Here is a 14,942-nt window from a genome sequence, read left to right on the forward strand (position 1 = left end):
AAAGATATTTTCTAAATCAGGAGGACAGCACTGGGGACGGAAGGACTCAGCTGGGAGGTGGCAGGACGGGAAAATTCTCAAGGCTCTGTGTGACCCGCAGAAGCCCCAGCACCTTCTCAGCACAAGTAGCTCATTCATCTGCACATGGACCACTGCCCAGGGAGCGGTCCCCGCTGGAGACACCGTGAAGGACTTCTCCGGAGCACACACCCTCGAGCACAGGGACTGCAGACCAGGAGGTGTGCGCACACCCTCCCTAGGTGGGCAAGTCTTTCCCGGTTGTGCAGGGAGCATTCCCAACCAGCGAGGGACAGTTCCTGGGCGCCCCCTCCCACCCGCACTCCCTGTGTCACCTGCTGGCCACCTAGGGCACTGAGCTGTACCTCCTGAGCCTGTCTCTTCCATGGTTTGGATGACTCACAAAGTGGTGGACCTTTGCTATGCTTTCGGTCTTTACTGTTTGCTCTTCTGCGGTGTGTCCGTTCATGGGGATTTTGGACACCATAATATTTCTCCCCACTCCCACCAAGTCCAATAATTTATCTTTTGCACAAGTCATATTATCGGAATTCCACTTCCGTTTTTTCACACTTTTGTCTGTTTCACTTTATTTCCTGCTTTCCTGCTGACAAAAGTGGTGACTGTGAGCCCCGTTGCCTGGACCCTGATCTCACAGGCACAGCTTTCAAGTGTCACTTAGTGTGGTTAGCTGGTTTTCCTTCAGTGGCATTTATCACAAGAAGGATGAACCGTTTTATTTCTAACTGGTTCAGAATCTGTGGCATGGAGAGATATTGATAAACTGTTTCTTCCACATTTCTGACGTTAAATGTTATCAAACTCAACTCTGCTTTGATGAGGCAATCCCTTCATATTTTAGTTTCAATCTGCTCACGTCATGAGGTATGTTGATTTGCTGACCTTTGTGGTGCTCACACACCCGGGCCGTGTCTTTCATTATAGTGCATCGTCCTCTTAATACACTGCCGATTCATTTTGATTCTACTTAACTTCAGATTTTGGGCTTGGTCTCCACAATGCATTGGCCCACTATTTCAACTCTCCCTATCAGATGGTGGCGATAGATGCCATGCTGTTGCCGCATAATAAACCAGAGACTGGGTGTCCTTCTCTAGCTCTAGAAGGATCTCCATGCACATGCAATACTCTCCTTACGGAATAGTTCAGACAATTTTCCAGTGGAGTCACGGGGGTTTCATCTTCACCTATAAGGTCTTTTTTTTCCCTTCTTTTTCCCACTGTGGTTCCATTTATTGAAACGGTTGTAGGACTATTTGAGCTGTCAAGATCGTCTGCCACTGTTCATATAGTTTTCTAATAATCAGGTCAATTCCTGAAACCTTTTTATATTTACTCCTACAAAATAATTTGTCATATTCTCCTAAAGTAGCAATTACAAATGTTTGGTGGATTTTTTTTTTCTGTATCTATTCACACCCACAAGCTGTTGTACACACTTAAAACACCAAACTGTTAGTTAGAGGCACCTGGATGTCGAATTGAGGTAAAAACTCTCCTAACTAAATGAAAATACAGTTAGTTCACAGACATCTCTGTGAACACCATGGACAGGGACAAATACACATGTGTCCTTAGGAAATACTATGACATAAATGCTGACTCAACAATCAAGGGCTATCGCTATAGTTACTTGTCTTCAACTAGGCGTGCGGTGTGGGAGAAGCTCCTTATTCCTCTCCATGTCCAAATCTGGTATACATCAGAGTCCCAGGGGATTCTGACGCGGGACTCAACAACAAACCGAGATGTACTTTAGGAGGAGAATTCCAGACCGCACAGGTACAGGACCCCGACACACGTGGGCCAATCCTCTGGTCTCTGTACTTTTTTGCACAGACCTTGCAAGAAAACACGGATCTACATTTTGCGACAAGTGAGGATCCGGTAACTTCTCCATCCACATGCAAAGGAGTGCCCTAAGAAACTGCAATTTGCTAACACCCTGTTCAGTCTGAGATGGATCCAAGTAAGATTGGGTGGCAGGAACTCCCCAACATTCTGTTGTAATGAAATTCAAACATGTCTCTGCCCGTGTTGCTGGCCGTGGGCATTTGGGAGCTACCAGGACTTGGGGAGTAGGAGATTCACACATAACACAGGTAAGAGACGTCTGGTCTACCTCAGACTCCACGTGAATGGTAGAGCCCGAGTCCCGGCTGGAGAGGGGCACCCAGAAATCTCTGGCAGGTGCTGGGAACTATGACTGAGCAAAACCTGAGCACCACTCAGCTTGTACAGGAACACCTCTCCCTTCTGCTCACACTCTGCCCACCCAGCCTGGTCTGGCCCCACCACTGGGATGATATGGGAGATGGAGGATAGAAGGCTAAAGAGGTGAGGTCCAGTGGAAAGGGCCCCAGGTGTGTCCGGCTGTAGTCATTACCTACACACAAGGCTAAGTTAGTGCCACCAAAGAACCGACCTGGGACATCTAGGTTGAAGGTGACCTTCTGGCCCCCGGCCTCGCAGCTGTACTCCCCGCTGTCCCCCTTCGCCGCCTGCTGCAGCACCAGCCGCCGGGTGCAGCCCGTGGCCTCCACGCGCACTTTCGAGCTCCCGCTCAGCTTCTTGCCATCCTTGTACCACGTCACCTGCGTCTGAGCCTGGGCCACCTCGCAGCTCAGCGTGGCACTGGCCCCGGCCGTGGCCTTCACCTCACTGTGTGCCGACTGCTCCTTGGCAAACACCACCGTGGGCTCTGGGGACAATGACAGACACACAGGGTCAAAGATATTTTCTAAATCAGGAGGACAGCACTGGGGACGGAAGGACTCAGCTGGGAGGTGGCAGGACGGGAAAATTCTCAAGGCTCTGTGTGACCCGCAGAAGCCCCAGCACCTTCTCAGCACAAGTAGCTCATTCATCTGCACATGGACCACTGCCCAGGGAGCGGTCCCCGCTGGAGACACCGTGAAGGACTTCTCCGGAGCACACACCCTCGAGCACAGGGACTGCAGACCAGGAGGTGTGCGCACACCCTCCCTAGGTGGGCAAGTCTTTCCCGGTTGTGCAGGGAGCATTCCCACCCAGCGAGGGACAGTTCCTGGGCGCCACCTCCCACCCGCACTCCCTGTGTCACCTGCTGGCCACCTAGGGCACTGAGCTGTACCTCCTGAGCCTGTCTCTTCCATGGTTTGGATGACTCACAAAGTGGTGGACCTTTGCTATGCTTTCGGTCTTTACTGTTTGCTCTTCTGCGGTGTGTCCGTTCATGGGGATTTTGGACACCATAATATTCCTCCCCACTCCCACCAAGTCCAATAATTTATCTTTTGCGCAAGTCATATTATCAGAATTCCACTTCCGTTTTTTCACACTTTTGTCTGTTTCACTTTATTTCCTGCTTTCCTGCTGACAAAAGTGGTGACTGTGAGCCCCGTTGCCTGGACCCTGATCTCACAGGCACAGCTTTCAAGTGTCACTTAGTGTGGTTAGCTGGTTTTCCTTCAGTGGCATTTATCACAAGAAGGATGAACCGTTTTATTTCTAACTGGTTCAGAATCTGTGGCATGGAGAGATATTGATAAACTGTTTCTTCCACATTTCTGACGTTAAATGTTATCAAACTCAACTCTGCTTTGATGAGGCGATCCCTTCATATTTTAGTTTCAATCTGCTCACGTCATGAGGTATGTTGATTTGCTGACCTTTGTGGTGCTCACACACCCGGGCCGTGTCTTTCATTATAGTGCATCGTCCTCTTAATACACTGCCGATTCATTTTGATTCTACTTAACTTCAGATTTTGGGCTTGGTCTCCACAATGCATTGGCCCACTATTTCAACTCTCCCTATCAGATGGTGGCGATAGACGCCATGCTGTTGCCGCATAATAAACCAGAGACTGTGTGTCCTTCTCTAGCTCTAGAAGGATCTCCATGCACATGCAATACTTTCCTTACGGAATAGTTCAGACAATTTTCCAGTGGAGCCACGGGGGTTTCATCTTCACCTATATGGTCTTTTTTTTCCCTTCTTTTTCCCACTGTGGTTCCATTTATTGAAACGGTTGTAGGACTATTTGAGCTGTCAAGATCGTCTGCCACTGTTCATATAGTTTTCTAATAATCTGGTCAATTCCTGAAACCTTTTTATATTTACTCCTACAAAATAATTTGTCATATTCTCCTAAAGTAGCAATTACAAATGTTTGGTGGATTTTTTTTTTTCTGTATCTATTCACACCCACAAGCTGTTGTACACACTTAAAACACCAAACTGTTAGTTAGAGGCACCTGGATGTCGAATTGAGGTAAAAACTCTCCTAACTAAATGAAAATACAGTTAGTTCACAGACATCTCTGTGAACACCATGGACAGGGACAAATACACATGTGTCCTTAGGAAATACTACGACATAAATGCTGACTCAACAATCAAGGGCTATCGCTATAGTTACTTGTCTTCAACTAGGCGTGCGGTGTGGGAGAAGCTCCTTATTCCTCTCCATGTCCAAATCTGGTATACATCAGAGTCCCAGGGGATTCTGACGCGGGACTCAACAACAAACCGAGATGTACTTTAGGAGGAGAATTCCAGACCGCACAGGTACAGGACCCCGACACACGTGGGCCAATCCTCTGGTCTCTGTACTTTTTTGCACAGACCTTGCAAGAAAACACGGATCTACATTTTGCGACAAGTGAGGATCCGGTAACTTCTCCATCCACATGCAAAGGAGTGCCCTAAGAAACTGCAATTTGCTAACACCCTGTTCAGTCTGAGATGGATCCAAGTAAGATTGGGTGGCAGGAACTCCCCGACATTCTGTTGTAATGAAATTCAAACGTGTCTCTGCCCGTGTTGCTGGCCGTGGGCATTTGGGAGCTACCAGGACTTGGGGAGTAGGAGATTCACACATAACACAGGTAAGAGACGTCTGGTCTACCTCAGACTCCACGTGAAAGGTAGAGCCCGAGTCCCGGCTGGAGAGGGGCACCCAGAAATCTCTGGCAGGTGCTGGGAACTATGACTGAGCAAAACCTGAGCACCACTCAGCTTGTACAGGAACACCTCTCCCTTCTGCTCACACTCTGCCCACCCAGCCTGGTCTGGCCCCACCACTGGGATGATATGGGAGATGGAGGATAGAAGGCTAAAGAGGTGAGGTCCAGTGGAAAGGGCCCCAGGTGTGTCCGGCTGTAGTCATTACCTACACACAAGGCTAAGTTAGTGCCACCAAAGAACCGACCTGGGACATCTAGGTTGAAGGTGACCTTCTGGCCCCCGGCCTCGCAGCTGTACTCCCCGCTGTCCCCCTTCGCCGCCTGCTGCAGCACCAGCCGCCGGGTGCAGCCCGTGGCCTCCACGCGCACTTTCGAGCTCCCGCTCAGCTTCTTGCCATCCTTGTACCACGTCACCTGCGTCTGAGCCTGGGCCACCTCGCAGCTCAGCGTGGCACTGGCCCCGGCCGTGGCCTTCACCTCGCTGTGTGCCGACTGCTCCTTGGCAAACACCACCGTGGGCTCTGGGGACAATGACAGACACACAGGGTCAAAGATATTTTCTAAATCAGGAGGACAGCACTGGGGACGGAAGGACTCAGCTGGGAGGTGGCAGGACGGGAAAATTCTCAAGGCTCTGTGTGACCCGCAGAAGCCCCAGCACCTTCTCAGCACAAGTAGCTCATTCATCTGCACATGGACCACTGCCCAGGGAGCGGACCCCGCTGGAGACACCGTGAAGGACTTCTCCGGAGCACACACCCTCGAGCACAGGGACTGCAGACCAGGAGGTGTGCGCACACCCTCCCTAGGTGGGCAAGTCTTTCCCGGTTGTGCAGGGAGCATTCCCAACCAGCGAGGGACAGTTCCTGGGCGCCCCCTCCCACCCGCACTCCCTGTGTCACCTGCTGGCCACCTAGGGCACTGAGCTGTACCTCCTGAGCCTGTCTCTTCCATGGTTTGGATGACTCACAAAGTGGTGGACCTTTGCTATGCTTTCGGTCTTTACTGTTTGCTCTTCTGCGGTGTGTCCGTTCATGGGGATTTTGGACACCATAATATTCCTCCCCACTCCCACCAAGTCCAATAATTTATCTTTTGCGCAAGTCATATTATCAGAATTCCACTTCCGTTTTTTCACACTTTTGTCTGTTTCACTTTATTTCCTGCTTTCCTGCTGACAAAAGTGGTGACTGTGAGCCCCGTTGCCTGGACCCTGATCTCACAGGCACAGCTTTCAAGTGTCACTTAGTGTGGTTAGCTGGTTTTCCTTCAGTGGCATTTATCACAAGAAGGATGAACCGTTTTATTTCTAACTGGTTCAGAATCTGTGGCATGGAGAGATATTGATAAACTGTTTCTTCCACATTTCTGACGTTAAATGTTATCAAACTCAACTCTGCTTTGATGAGGCGATCCCTTCATATTTTAGTTTCAATCTGCTCACGTCATGAGGTATGTTGATTTGCTGACCTTTGTGGTGCTCACACACCCGGGCCGTGTCTTTCATTATAGTGCATCGTCCTCTTAATACACTGCCGATTCATTTTGATTCTACTTAACTTCAGATTTTGGGCTTGGTCTCCACAATGCATTGGCCCACTATTTCAACTCTCCCTATCAGATGGTGGTGATAGATGCCATGCTGTTGCCGCATAATAAACCAGAGACGGAGTGTCCTTCTCCAGCTGTAGAAGGATCTCCATGCACATGCAATACTTTCCTTACGGAATAGTTCATACAATTTCCAGTGGAGCCACGGGGGTTTCATCTTCACCTATAAGGTCTTTTTTTTTCCCTTCTTTTTCCCACTGTGATTCCATTGATTGAAACGGTTGTAGGACTATTTGAGCTGTCAAGATCGTCTGCCACTGTTCACGTAGTTTCTAATAATCTGGTCATTCCTGAAACCTTTTCATATTTACTCCTACAAAATAATTTGTCATATTCTCCTAAAGTAGCAATTACAAATGTTTGGTGGATTTTTTTTTTCTGTATCTATTCACACCCACAAGCTGTTGTACACACTTAAAACACCAAACTGTTAGTTAGAGGCACCTGGATGTCGAATTGAGGTAAAAACTCTCCTAAATAAATGAAAATACAGTTAGTTCACAGACATCTCTGTGAACACCATGGACAGGGACAAATACACATGTGTCCTTAGGAAATACTATGACATAAATGCTGACTCAACAATCAAGGGCTATCGCTATAGTTACTTGTCTTCAACTAGGCGTGCGGTGTGGGAGAAGCTCCTTATTCCTCTCCATGTCCAAATCTGGTATACATCAGAGTCCCAGGGGATTCTGACGCGGGACTCAACAACAAACCGAGATGTACTTTAGGAGGAGAATTCCAGACCGCACAGGTACAGGACCCCGACACACGTGGGCCAATCCTCTGGTCTCTGTACTTTTTTGCACAGACCTTGCAAGAAAACACGGATCTACATTTTGCGACAAGTGAGGATCCAGTAACTTCTCCATCCACATGCAAAGCAGTGCCCTAAGAAACTGCAATTTGCTAACACCCTGTTCAGTCTGAGATGGATCCAAGTAAGATTGGGTGGCAGGAACTCCCCGACATTCTGTTGTAATGAAATTCAAACGTGTCTCTGCCCGTGTTGCTGGCCGTGGGCATTTGGGAGCTACCAGGACTTGGGGAGTAGGAGATTCACACATAACACAGGTAAGAGACGTCTGGTCTACCTCAGACTCCACGTGAAAGGTAGAGCCCGAGTCCCGGCTGGAGAGGGGCACCCAGAAATCTCTGGCAGGTGCTGGGAACTATGACTGAGCAAAACCTGAGCACCACTCAGCTTGTACAGGAACACCTCTCCCTTCTGCTCACACTCTGCCCACCCAGCCTGGTCTGGCCCCACCACTGGGATGATATGGGAGATGGAGGATAGAAGGCTAAAGAGGTGAGGTCCAGTGGAAAGGGCCCCAGGTGTGTCCGGCTGTAGTCATTACCTACACACAAGGCTAAGTTAGTGCCACCAAAGAACCGACCTGGGACATCTAGGTTGAAGGTGACCTTCTGGCCCCCGGCCTCGCAGCTGTACTCCCCGCTGTCCCCCTTCGCCGCCTGCTGCAGCACCAGCCGCCGGGTGCAGCCCGTGGCCTCCACGCGCACTTTCGAGCTCCCGCTCAGCTTCTTGCCATCCTTGTACCACGTCACCTGCGTCTGAGCCTGGGCCACCTCGCAGCTCAGCGTGGCACTGGCCCCGGCCGTGGCCTTCACCTCGCTGTGTGCCGACTGCTCCTTGGCAAACACCACCGTGGGCTCTGGGGACAATGACAGACACACAGGGTCAAAGATATTTTCTAAATCAGGAGGACAGCACTGGGGACGGAAGGACTCAGCTGGGAGGTGGCAGGACGGGAAAATTCTCAAGGCTCTGTGTGACCCGCAGAAGCCCCAGCACCTTCTCAGCACAAGTAGCTCATTCATCTGCACATGGACCACTGCCCAGGGAGCGGTCCCCGCTGGAGACACCGTGAAGGACTTCTCCGGAGCACACACCCTCGAGCACAGGGACTGCAGACCAGGAGGTGTGCGCACACCCTCCCTAGGTGGGCAAGTCTTTCCCGGTTGTGCAGGGAGCATTCCCACCCAGCGAGGGACAGTTCCTGGGCTCCACCTCCCACCCGCACTCTCTGTGTCACCTGCTGGCCACCTAGGCACTGAGCTGTGCCTCCTGAGCCTGTCTCTTCCATGGTTTGGATGACTCACAAAGTGGTGGCCCTTTGCTATGCTTTCGGTCTTTACTGTTTGCTCTTCTGCGGTGTGTCTGTTCATGGGGATTTTGGACACCATAATATTCCTCCCCACTCCCACCAAGTCCAATAATTTATCTTTTGCGCAAGTCATATTATCGGAATTCCACTTCCGTTTTTTCACACTTTTGTCTGTTTCACTTTATTTCCTGCTTTCCTGCTGACAAAAGTGGTGACTGTGAGCCCCGTTGCCTGGACCCTGATCTCACAGGCACAGCTTTCAAGTGTCACTTAGTGTGGTTAGCTGGTTTTCCTTCAGTGGCATTTATCACAAGAAGGATGAACCGTTTTATTTCTAACTGGTTCAGAATCTGTGGCATGGAGAGATATTGATAAACTGTTTCTTCCACATTTCTGACGTTAAATGTTATCAAACTCAACTCTGCTTTGATGAGGCGATCCCTTCATATTTTAGTTTCAATCTGCTCACGTCATGAGGTATGTTGATTTGCTGACCTTTGTGGTGCTCACACACCCGGGCCGTGTCTTTCATTATAGTGCATCGTCCTCTTAATACACTGCCGATTCATTTTGATTCTACTTAACTTCAGATTTTGGGCTTGGTCTCCACAATGCATTGGCCCACTATTTCAACTCTCCCTATCAGATGGTGGTGATAGATGCCATGCTGTTGCCGCATAATAAACCAGAGACGGAGTGTCCTTCTCCAGCTGTAGAAGGATCTCCATGCACATGCAATACTTTCCTTACGGAATAGTTCATACAATTTCCAGTGGAGCCACGGGGGTTTCATCTTCACCTATAAGGTCTTTTTTTTCCCTTCTTTTTCCCACTGTGATTCCATTGATTGAAACGGTTGTAGGACTATTTGAGCTGTCAAGATCGTCTGCCACTGTTCACGTAGTTTCTAATAATCTGGTCATTCCTGAAACCTTTTCATATTTACTCCTACAAAATAATTTGTCATATTCTCCTAAAGTAGCAATTACAAATGTTTGGTGGATTTTTTTTTTCTGTATCTATTCACACCCACAAGCTGTTGTACACACTTAAAACACCAAACTGTTAGTTAGAGGCACCTGGATGTTGAATTGAGGTAAAAACTCTCCTAACTAAATGAAAATACAGTAAGTTCACAGACATCTCTGTGAACACCATGGACAGGGACAAATACACATGTGTCCTTAGGAAATACTATGACATAAATGCTGACTCAACAATCAAGGGCTATCGCTATAGTTACTTGTCTTCAACTAGGCGTGCGGTGTGTGAGAAGCTCCTTATTCCTCTCCATGACCAAATCTGGTATACATCAGAGTCCCAGGGGATTCTGACGCGGGACTCAACAACAAACCGAGATGTACTTTAGGAGGAGAATTCCAGACCGCACAGGTACAGGACCCCGATACACGTGGGCCAATCCTCTGGTCTCTGTACTTTTTTGCACAGACCTTGCAAGAAAACACGGATCTACATTTTGCGACAAGTGAGGATCCAGTAACTTCTCCATCCACATGCAAAGCAGTGCCCTAAGAAACTGCAATTTGCTAACACCCTGTTCAGTCTGAGATGGATCCAAGTAAGATTGGGTGGCAGGAACTCCCCGACATTCTGTTGTAATGAAATTCAAACGTGTCTCTGCCCGTGTTGCTGGCCGTGGGCATTTGGGAGCTACCAGGACTTGGGGAGTAGGAGATTCACACATAACACAGGTAAGAGACGTCTGGTCTACCTCAGACTCCACGTGAAAGGTAGAGCCCGAGTCCCGGCTGGAGAGGGGCACCCAGAAATCTCTGGCAGGTGCTGGGAACTATGACTGAGCAAAACCTGAGCACCACTCAGCTTGTACAGGAACACCTCTCCCTTCTGCTCACACTCTGCCCACCCAGCCTGGTCTGGCCCCACCACTGGGATGATATGGGAGATGGAGGATAGAAGGCTAAAGAGGTGAGGTCCAGTGGAAAGGGCCCCAGGTGTGTCCGGCTGTAGTCATTACCTACACACAAGGCTAAGTTAGTGCCACCAAAGAACCGACCTGGGACATCTAGGTTGAAGGTGACCTTCTGGCCCCCGGCCTCGCAGCTGTACTCCCCGCTGTCCCCCTTCGCCGCCTGCTGCAGCACCAGCCGCCGGGTGCAGCCCGTGGCCTCCACGCGCACTTTCGAGCTCCCGCTCAGCTTCTTGCCATCCTTGTACCACGTCACCTGCGTCTGAGCCTGGGCCACCTCGCAGCTCAGCGTGGCACTGGCCCCGGCCGTGGCCTTCACCTCGCTGTGTGCCGACTGCTCCTTGGCAAACACCACCGTGGGCTCTGGGGACAATGACAGACACACAGGGTCAAAGATATTTTCTAAATCAGGAGGACAGCACTGGGGACGGAAGGACTCAGCTGGGAGGTGGCAGGACGGGAAAATTCTCAAGGCTCTGTGTGACCCGCAGAAGCCCCAGCACCTTCTCAGCACAAGTAGCTCATTCATCTGCACATGGACCACTGCCCAGGGAGCGGTCCCCGCTGGAGACACCGTGAAGGACTTCTCCGGAGCACACACCCTCGAGCACAGGGACTGCAGACCAGGAGGTGTGCGCACACCCTCCCTAGGTGGGCAAGTCTTTCCCGGTTGTGCAGGGAGCATTCCCACCCAGCGAGGGACAGTTCCTGGGCTCCACCTCCCACCCGCACTCTCTGTGTCACCTGCTGGCCACCTAGGCACTGAGCTGTGCCTCCTGAGCCTGTCTCTTCCATGGTTTGGATGACTCACAAAGTGGTGGCCCTTTGCTATGCTTTCGGTCTTTACTGTTTGCTCTTCTGCGGTGTGTCTGTTCATGGGGATTTTGGACACCATAATATTCCTCCCCACTCCCACCAAGTCCAATAATTTATCTTTTGCGCAAGTCATATTATCGGAATTCCACTTCCGTTTTTTCACACTTTTGTCTGTTTCACTTTATTTCCTGCTTTCCTGCTGACAAAAGTGGTGACTGTGAGCCCCGTTGCCTGGACCCTGATCTCACAGGCACAGCTTTCAAGTGTCACTTAGTGTGGTTAGCTGGTTTTCCTTCAGTGGCATTTATCACAAGAAGGATGAACCGTTTTATTTCTAACTGGTTCAGAATCTGTGGCATGGAGAGATATTGATAAACTGTTTCTTCCACATTTCTGACGTTAAATGTTATCAAACTCAACTCTGCTTTGATGAGGCGATCCCTTCATATTTTAGTTTCAATCTGCTCACGTCATGAGGTATGTTGATTTGCTGACCTTTGTGGTGCTCACACACCCGGGCCGTGTCTTTCATTATAGTGCATCGTCCTCTTAATACACTGCCGATTCATTTTGATTCTACTTAACTTCAGATTTTGGGCTTGGTCTCCACAATGCATTGGCCCACTATTTCAACTCTCCCTATCAGATGGTGGTGATAGATGCCATGCTGTTGCCGCATAATAAACCAGAGACGGAGTGTCCTTCTCCAGCTGTAGAAGGATCTCCATGCACATGCAATACTTTCCTTACGGAATAGTTCATACAATTTCCAGTGGAGCCACGGGGGTTTCATCTTCACCTATAAGGTCTTTTTTTTCCCTTCTTTTTCCCACTGTGATTCCATTGATTGAAACGGTTGTAGGACTATTTGAGCTGTCAAGATCGTCTGCCACTGTTCACGTAGTTTCTAATAATCTGGTCATTCCTGAAACCTTTTCATATTTACTCCTACAAAATAATTTGTCATATTCTCCTAAAGTAGCAATTACAAATGTTTGGTGGATTTTTTTTTTCTGTATCTATTCACACCCACAAGCTGTTGTACACACTTAAAACACCAAACTGTTAGTTAGAGGCACCTGGATGTTGAATTGAGGTAAAAACTCTCCTAACTAAATGAAAATACAGTAAGTTCACAGACATCTCTGTGAACACCATGGACAGGGACAAATACACATGTGTCCTTAGGAAATACTATGACATAAATGCTGACTCAACAATCAAGGGCTATCGCTATAGTTACTTGTCTTCAACTAGGCGTGCGGTGTGTGAGAAGCTCCTTATTCCTCTCCATGACCAAATCTGGTATACATCAGAGTCCCAGGGGATTCTGACGCGGGACTCAACAACAAACCGAGATGTACTTTAGGAGGAGAATTCCAGACCGCACAGGTACAGGACCCCGATACACGTGGGCCAATCCTCTGGTCTCTGTACTTTTTTGCACAGACCTTGCAAGAAAACACGGATCTACATTTTGCGACAAGTGAGGATCCAGTAACTTCTCCATCCACATGCAAAGGAGTGCCCTAAGAAACTGCAATTTGCTAACACCCTGTTCAGTCTGAGATGGATCCAAGTAAGATTGGGTGGCAGAAACTCCCTGACATTCTGTTGTAATGAAATTCAAACGTGTCTCTGCCCGTGTTGCTGGCCGTGGGCATTTGGGAGCTACCAGGACTTGGGGAGTAGGAGATTCACATAACACAGGTAAGAGACGTCTGGTCTACCTCAGACTCCACGTGAAAGGTAGAGCCCGAGGCCCCGCTGGAAAGGGGCACCCAGAAATCTCTGGTAGGTCCTGGGAACTATGACTGAGCAAAACCTGAGCACCACTCAGCTTGTACAGGAACATCTCTCCCTTCTGCTCACACTCTGCCCACCCAGCCTGGTCTGGCCCCACCACTGGGATGATATGGGAGATGGAGGATAGAAGGCTAAAGAGGTGAGGTCCAGTGGAAAGGGCCCCAGGTGTGTCCGGCTGTAGTCATTACCTACACACAAGGCTAAGTTAGTGCCACCAAAGAACCGACCTGGGACATCTAGGTTGAAGGTGACCTTCTGGCCCCCGGCCTCGCAGCTGTACTCCCCGCTGTCCCCCTTCGCCGCCTGCTGCAGCACCAGCCGCCGGGTGCAGCCCGTGGCCTCCACGCGCACTTTCGAGCTCCCGCTCAGCTTCTTGCCATCCTTGTACCACGTCACCTGCGTCTGAGCCTGGGCCACCTCGCAGCTCAGTGTGGCACTGGCCCCGGCCGTGGCCTTCACCTCGCTGTGTGCCGACTGCTCCTTGGCAAACACCACCGTGGGCTCTGGGGACAATGACAGACACACAGGGTCAAAGATATTTTCTAAATCAGGAGGACAGCACTGGGGACGGAAGGACTCAGCTGGGAGGTGGCAGGACGGGAAAATTCTCAAGGCTCTGTGTGACCCGCAGAAGCCCCAGCACCTTCTCAGCACAAGTAGCTCATTCATCTGCACATGGACCACTGCCCAGGGAGCGGTCCCCGCTGGAGACACCGTGAAGGACTTCTCCGGAGCACACACCCTCGAGCACAGGGACTGCAGACCAGGAGGTGTGCGCACACCCTCCCTAGGTGGGCAAGTCTTTCCCGGTTGTGCAGGGAGCATTCCCAACCAGCGAGGGACAGTTCCTGGGCGCCCCCTCCCACCCGCACTCCCTGTGTCACCTGCTGGCCACCTAGGGCACTGAGCTGTACCTCCTGAGCCTGTCTCTTCCATGGTTTGGATGACTCACAAAGTGGTGGACCTTTGCTATGCTTTCGGTCTTTACTGTTTGCTCTTCTGCGGTGTGTCCGTTCATGGGGATTTTGGACACCATAATATTTCTCCCCACTCCCACCAAGTCCAATAATTTATCTTTTGCACAAGTCATATTATCGGAATTCCACTTCCGTTTTTTCACACTTTTGTCTGTTTCACTTTATTTCCTGCTTTCCTGCTGACAAAAGTGGTGACTGTGAGCCCCGTTGCCTGGACCCTGATCTCACAGGCACAGCTTTCAAGTGTCACTTAGTGTGGTTAGCTGGTTTTCCTTCAGTGGCATTTATCACAAGAAGGATGAACCGTTTTATTTCTAACTGGTTCAGAATCTGTGGCATGGAGAGATATTGATAAACTGTTTCTTCCACATTTCTGACGTTAAATGTTATCAAACTCAACTCTGCTTTGATGAGGCAATCCCTTCATATTTTAGTTTCAATCTGCTCACGTCATGAGGTATGTTGATTTGCTGACCTTTGTGGTGCTCACACACCCGGGCCGTGTCTTTCATTATAGTGCATCGTCCTCTTAATACACTGCCGATTCATTTTGATTCTACTTAACTTCAGATTTTGGGCTTGGTCTCCACAATGCATTGGCCCACTATTTCAACTCTCCCTATCAGATGGTGGCGATAGATGCCATGCTGTTGCCGCATAATAAACC

The 14,942-nt window shown here is 49.7% G+C and overlaps 1 protein-coding gene across 18 annotated transcripts in view; it reads right to left on the reverse strand.

The window, feature by feature from the left end:
• OBSCN (obscurin, cytoskeletal calmodulin and titin-interacting RhoGEF) overlaps positions 1–14,942 on the reverse strand; it is a 176,801-nt gene that overhangs the window by 102,243 nt on the left and 59,616 nt on the right. For all 18 annotated transcript variants that reach the window (XM_059695760.1, XM_059695776.1, XM_059695774.1 and 15 more), the window contains exons 14-18: positions 13,526–13,801; positions 10,764–11,039; positions 8,000–8,275; positions 5,234–5,509; positions 2,465–2,740 (exon numbers count right to left, since the gene is read on the reverse strand). In XM_059695760.1, the coding sequence (XP_059551743.1) occupies positions 2,465–2,740; positions 5,234–5,509; positions 8,000–8,275; positions 10,764–11,039; positions 13,526–13,801 (1,380 nt within the window). The remainder of the gene's footprint in view (positions 1–2,464; positions 2,741–5,233; positions 5,510–7,999; positions 8,276–10,763; positions 11,040–13,525; positions 13,802–14,942) is intronic.

The sequence above is a fragment of the Myotis daubentonii genome, chromosome 5, assembly GCF_963259705.1.
Source record: "Myotis daubentonii chromosome 5, mMyoDau2.1, whole genome shotgun sequence".
NCBI classification, from domain to species: domain Eukaryota; kingdom Metazoa; phylum Chordata; class Mammalia; order Chiroptera; family Vespertilionidae; genus Myotis; species Myotis daubentonii.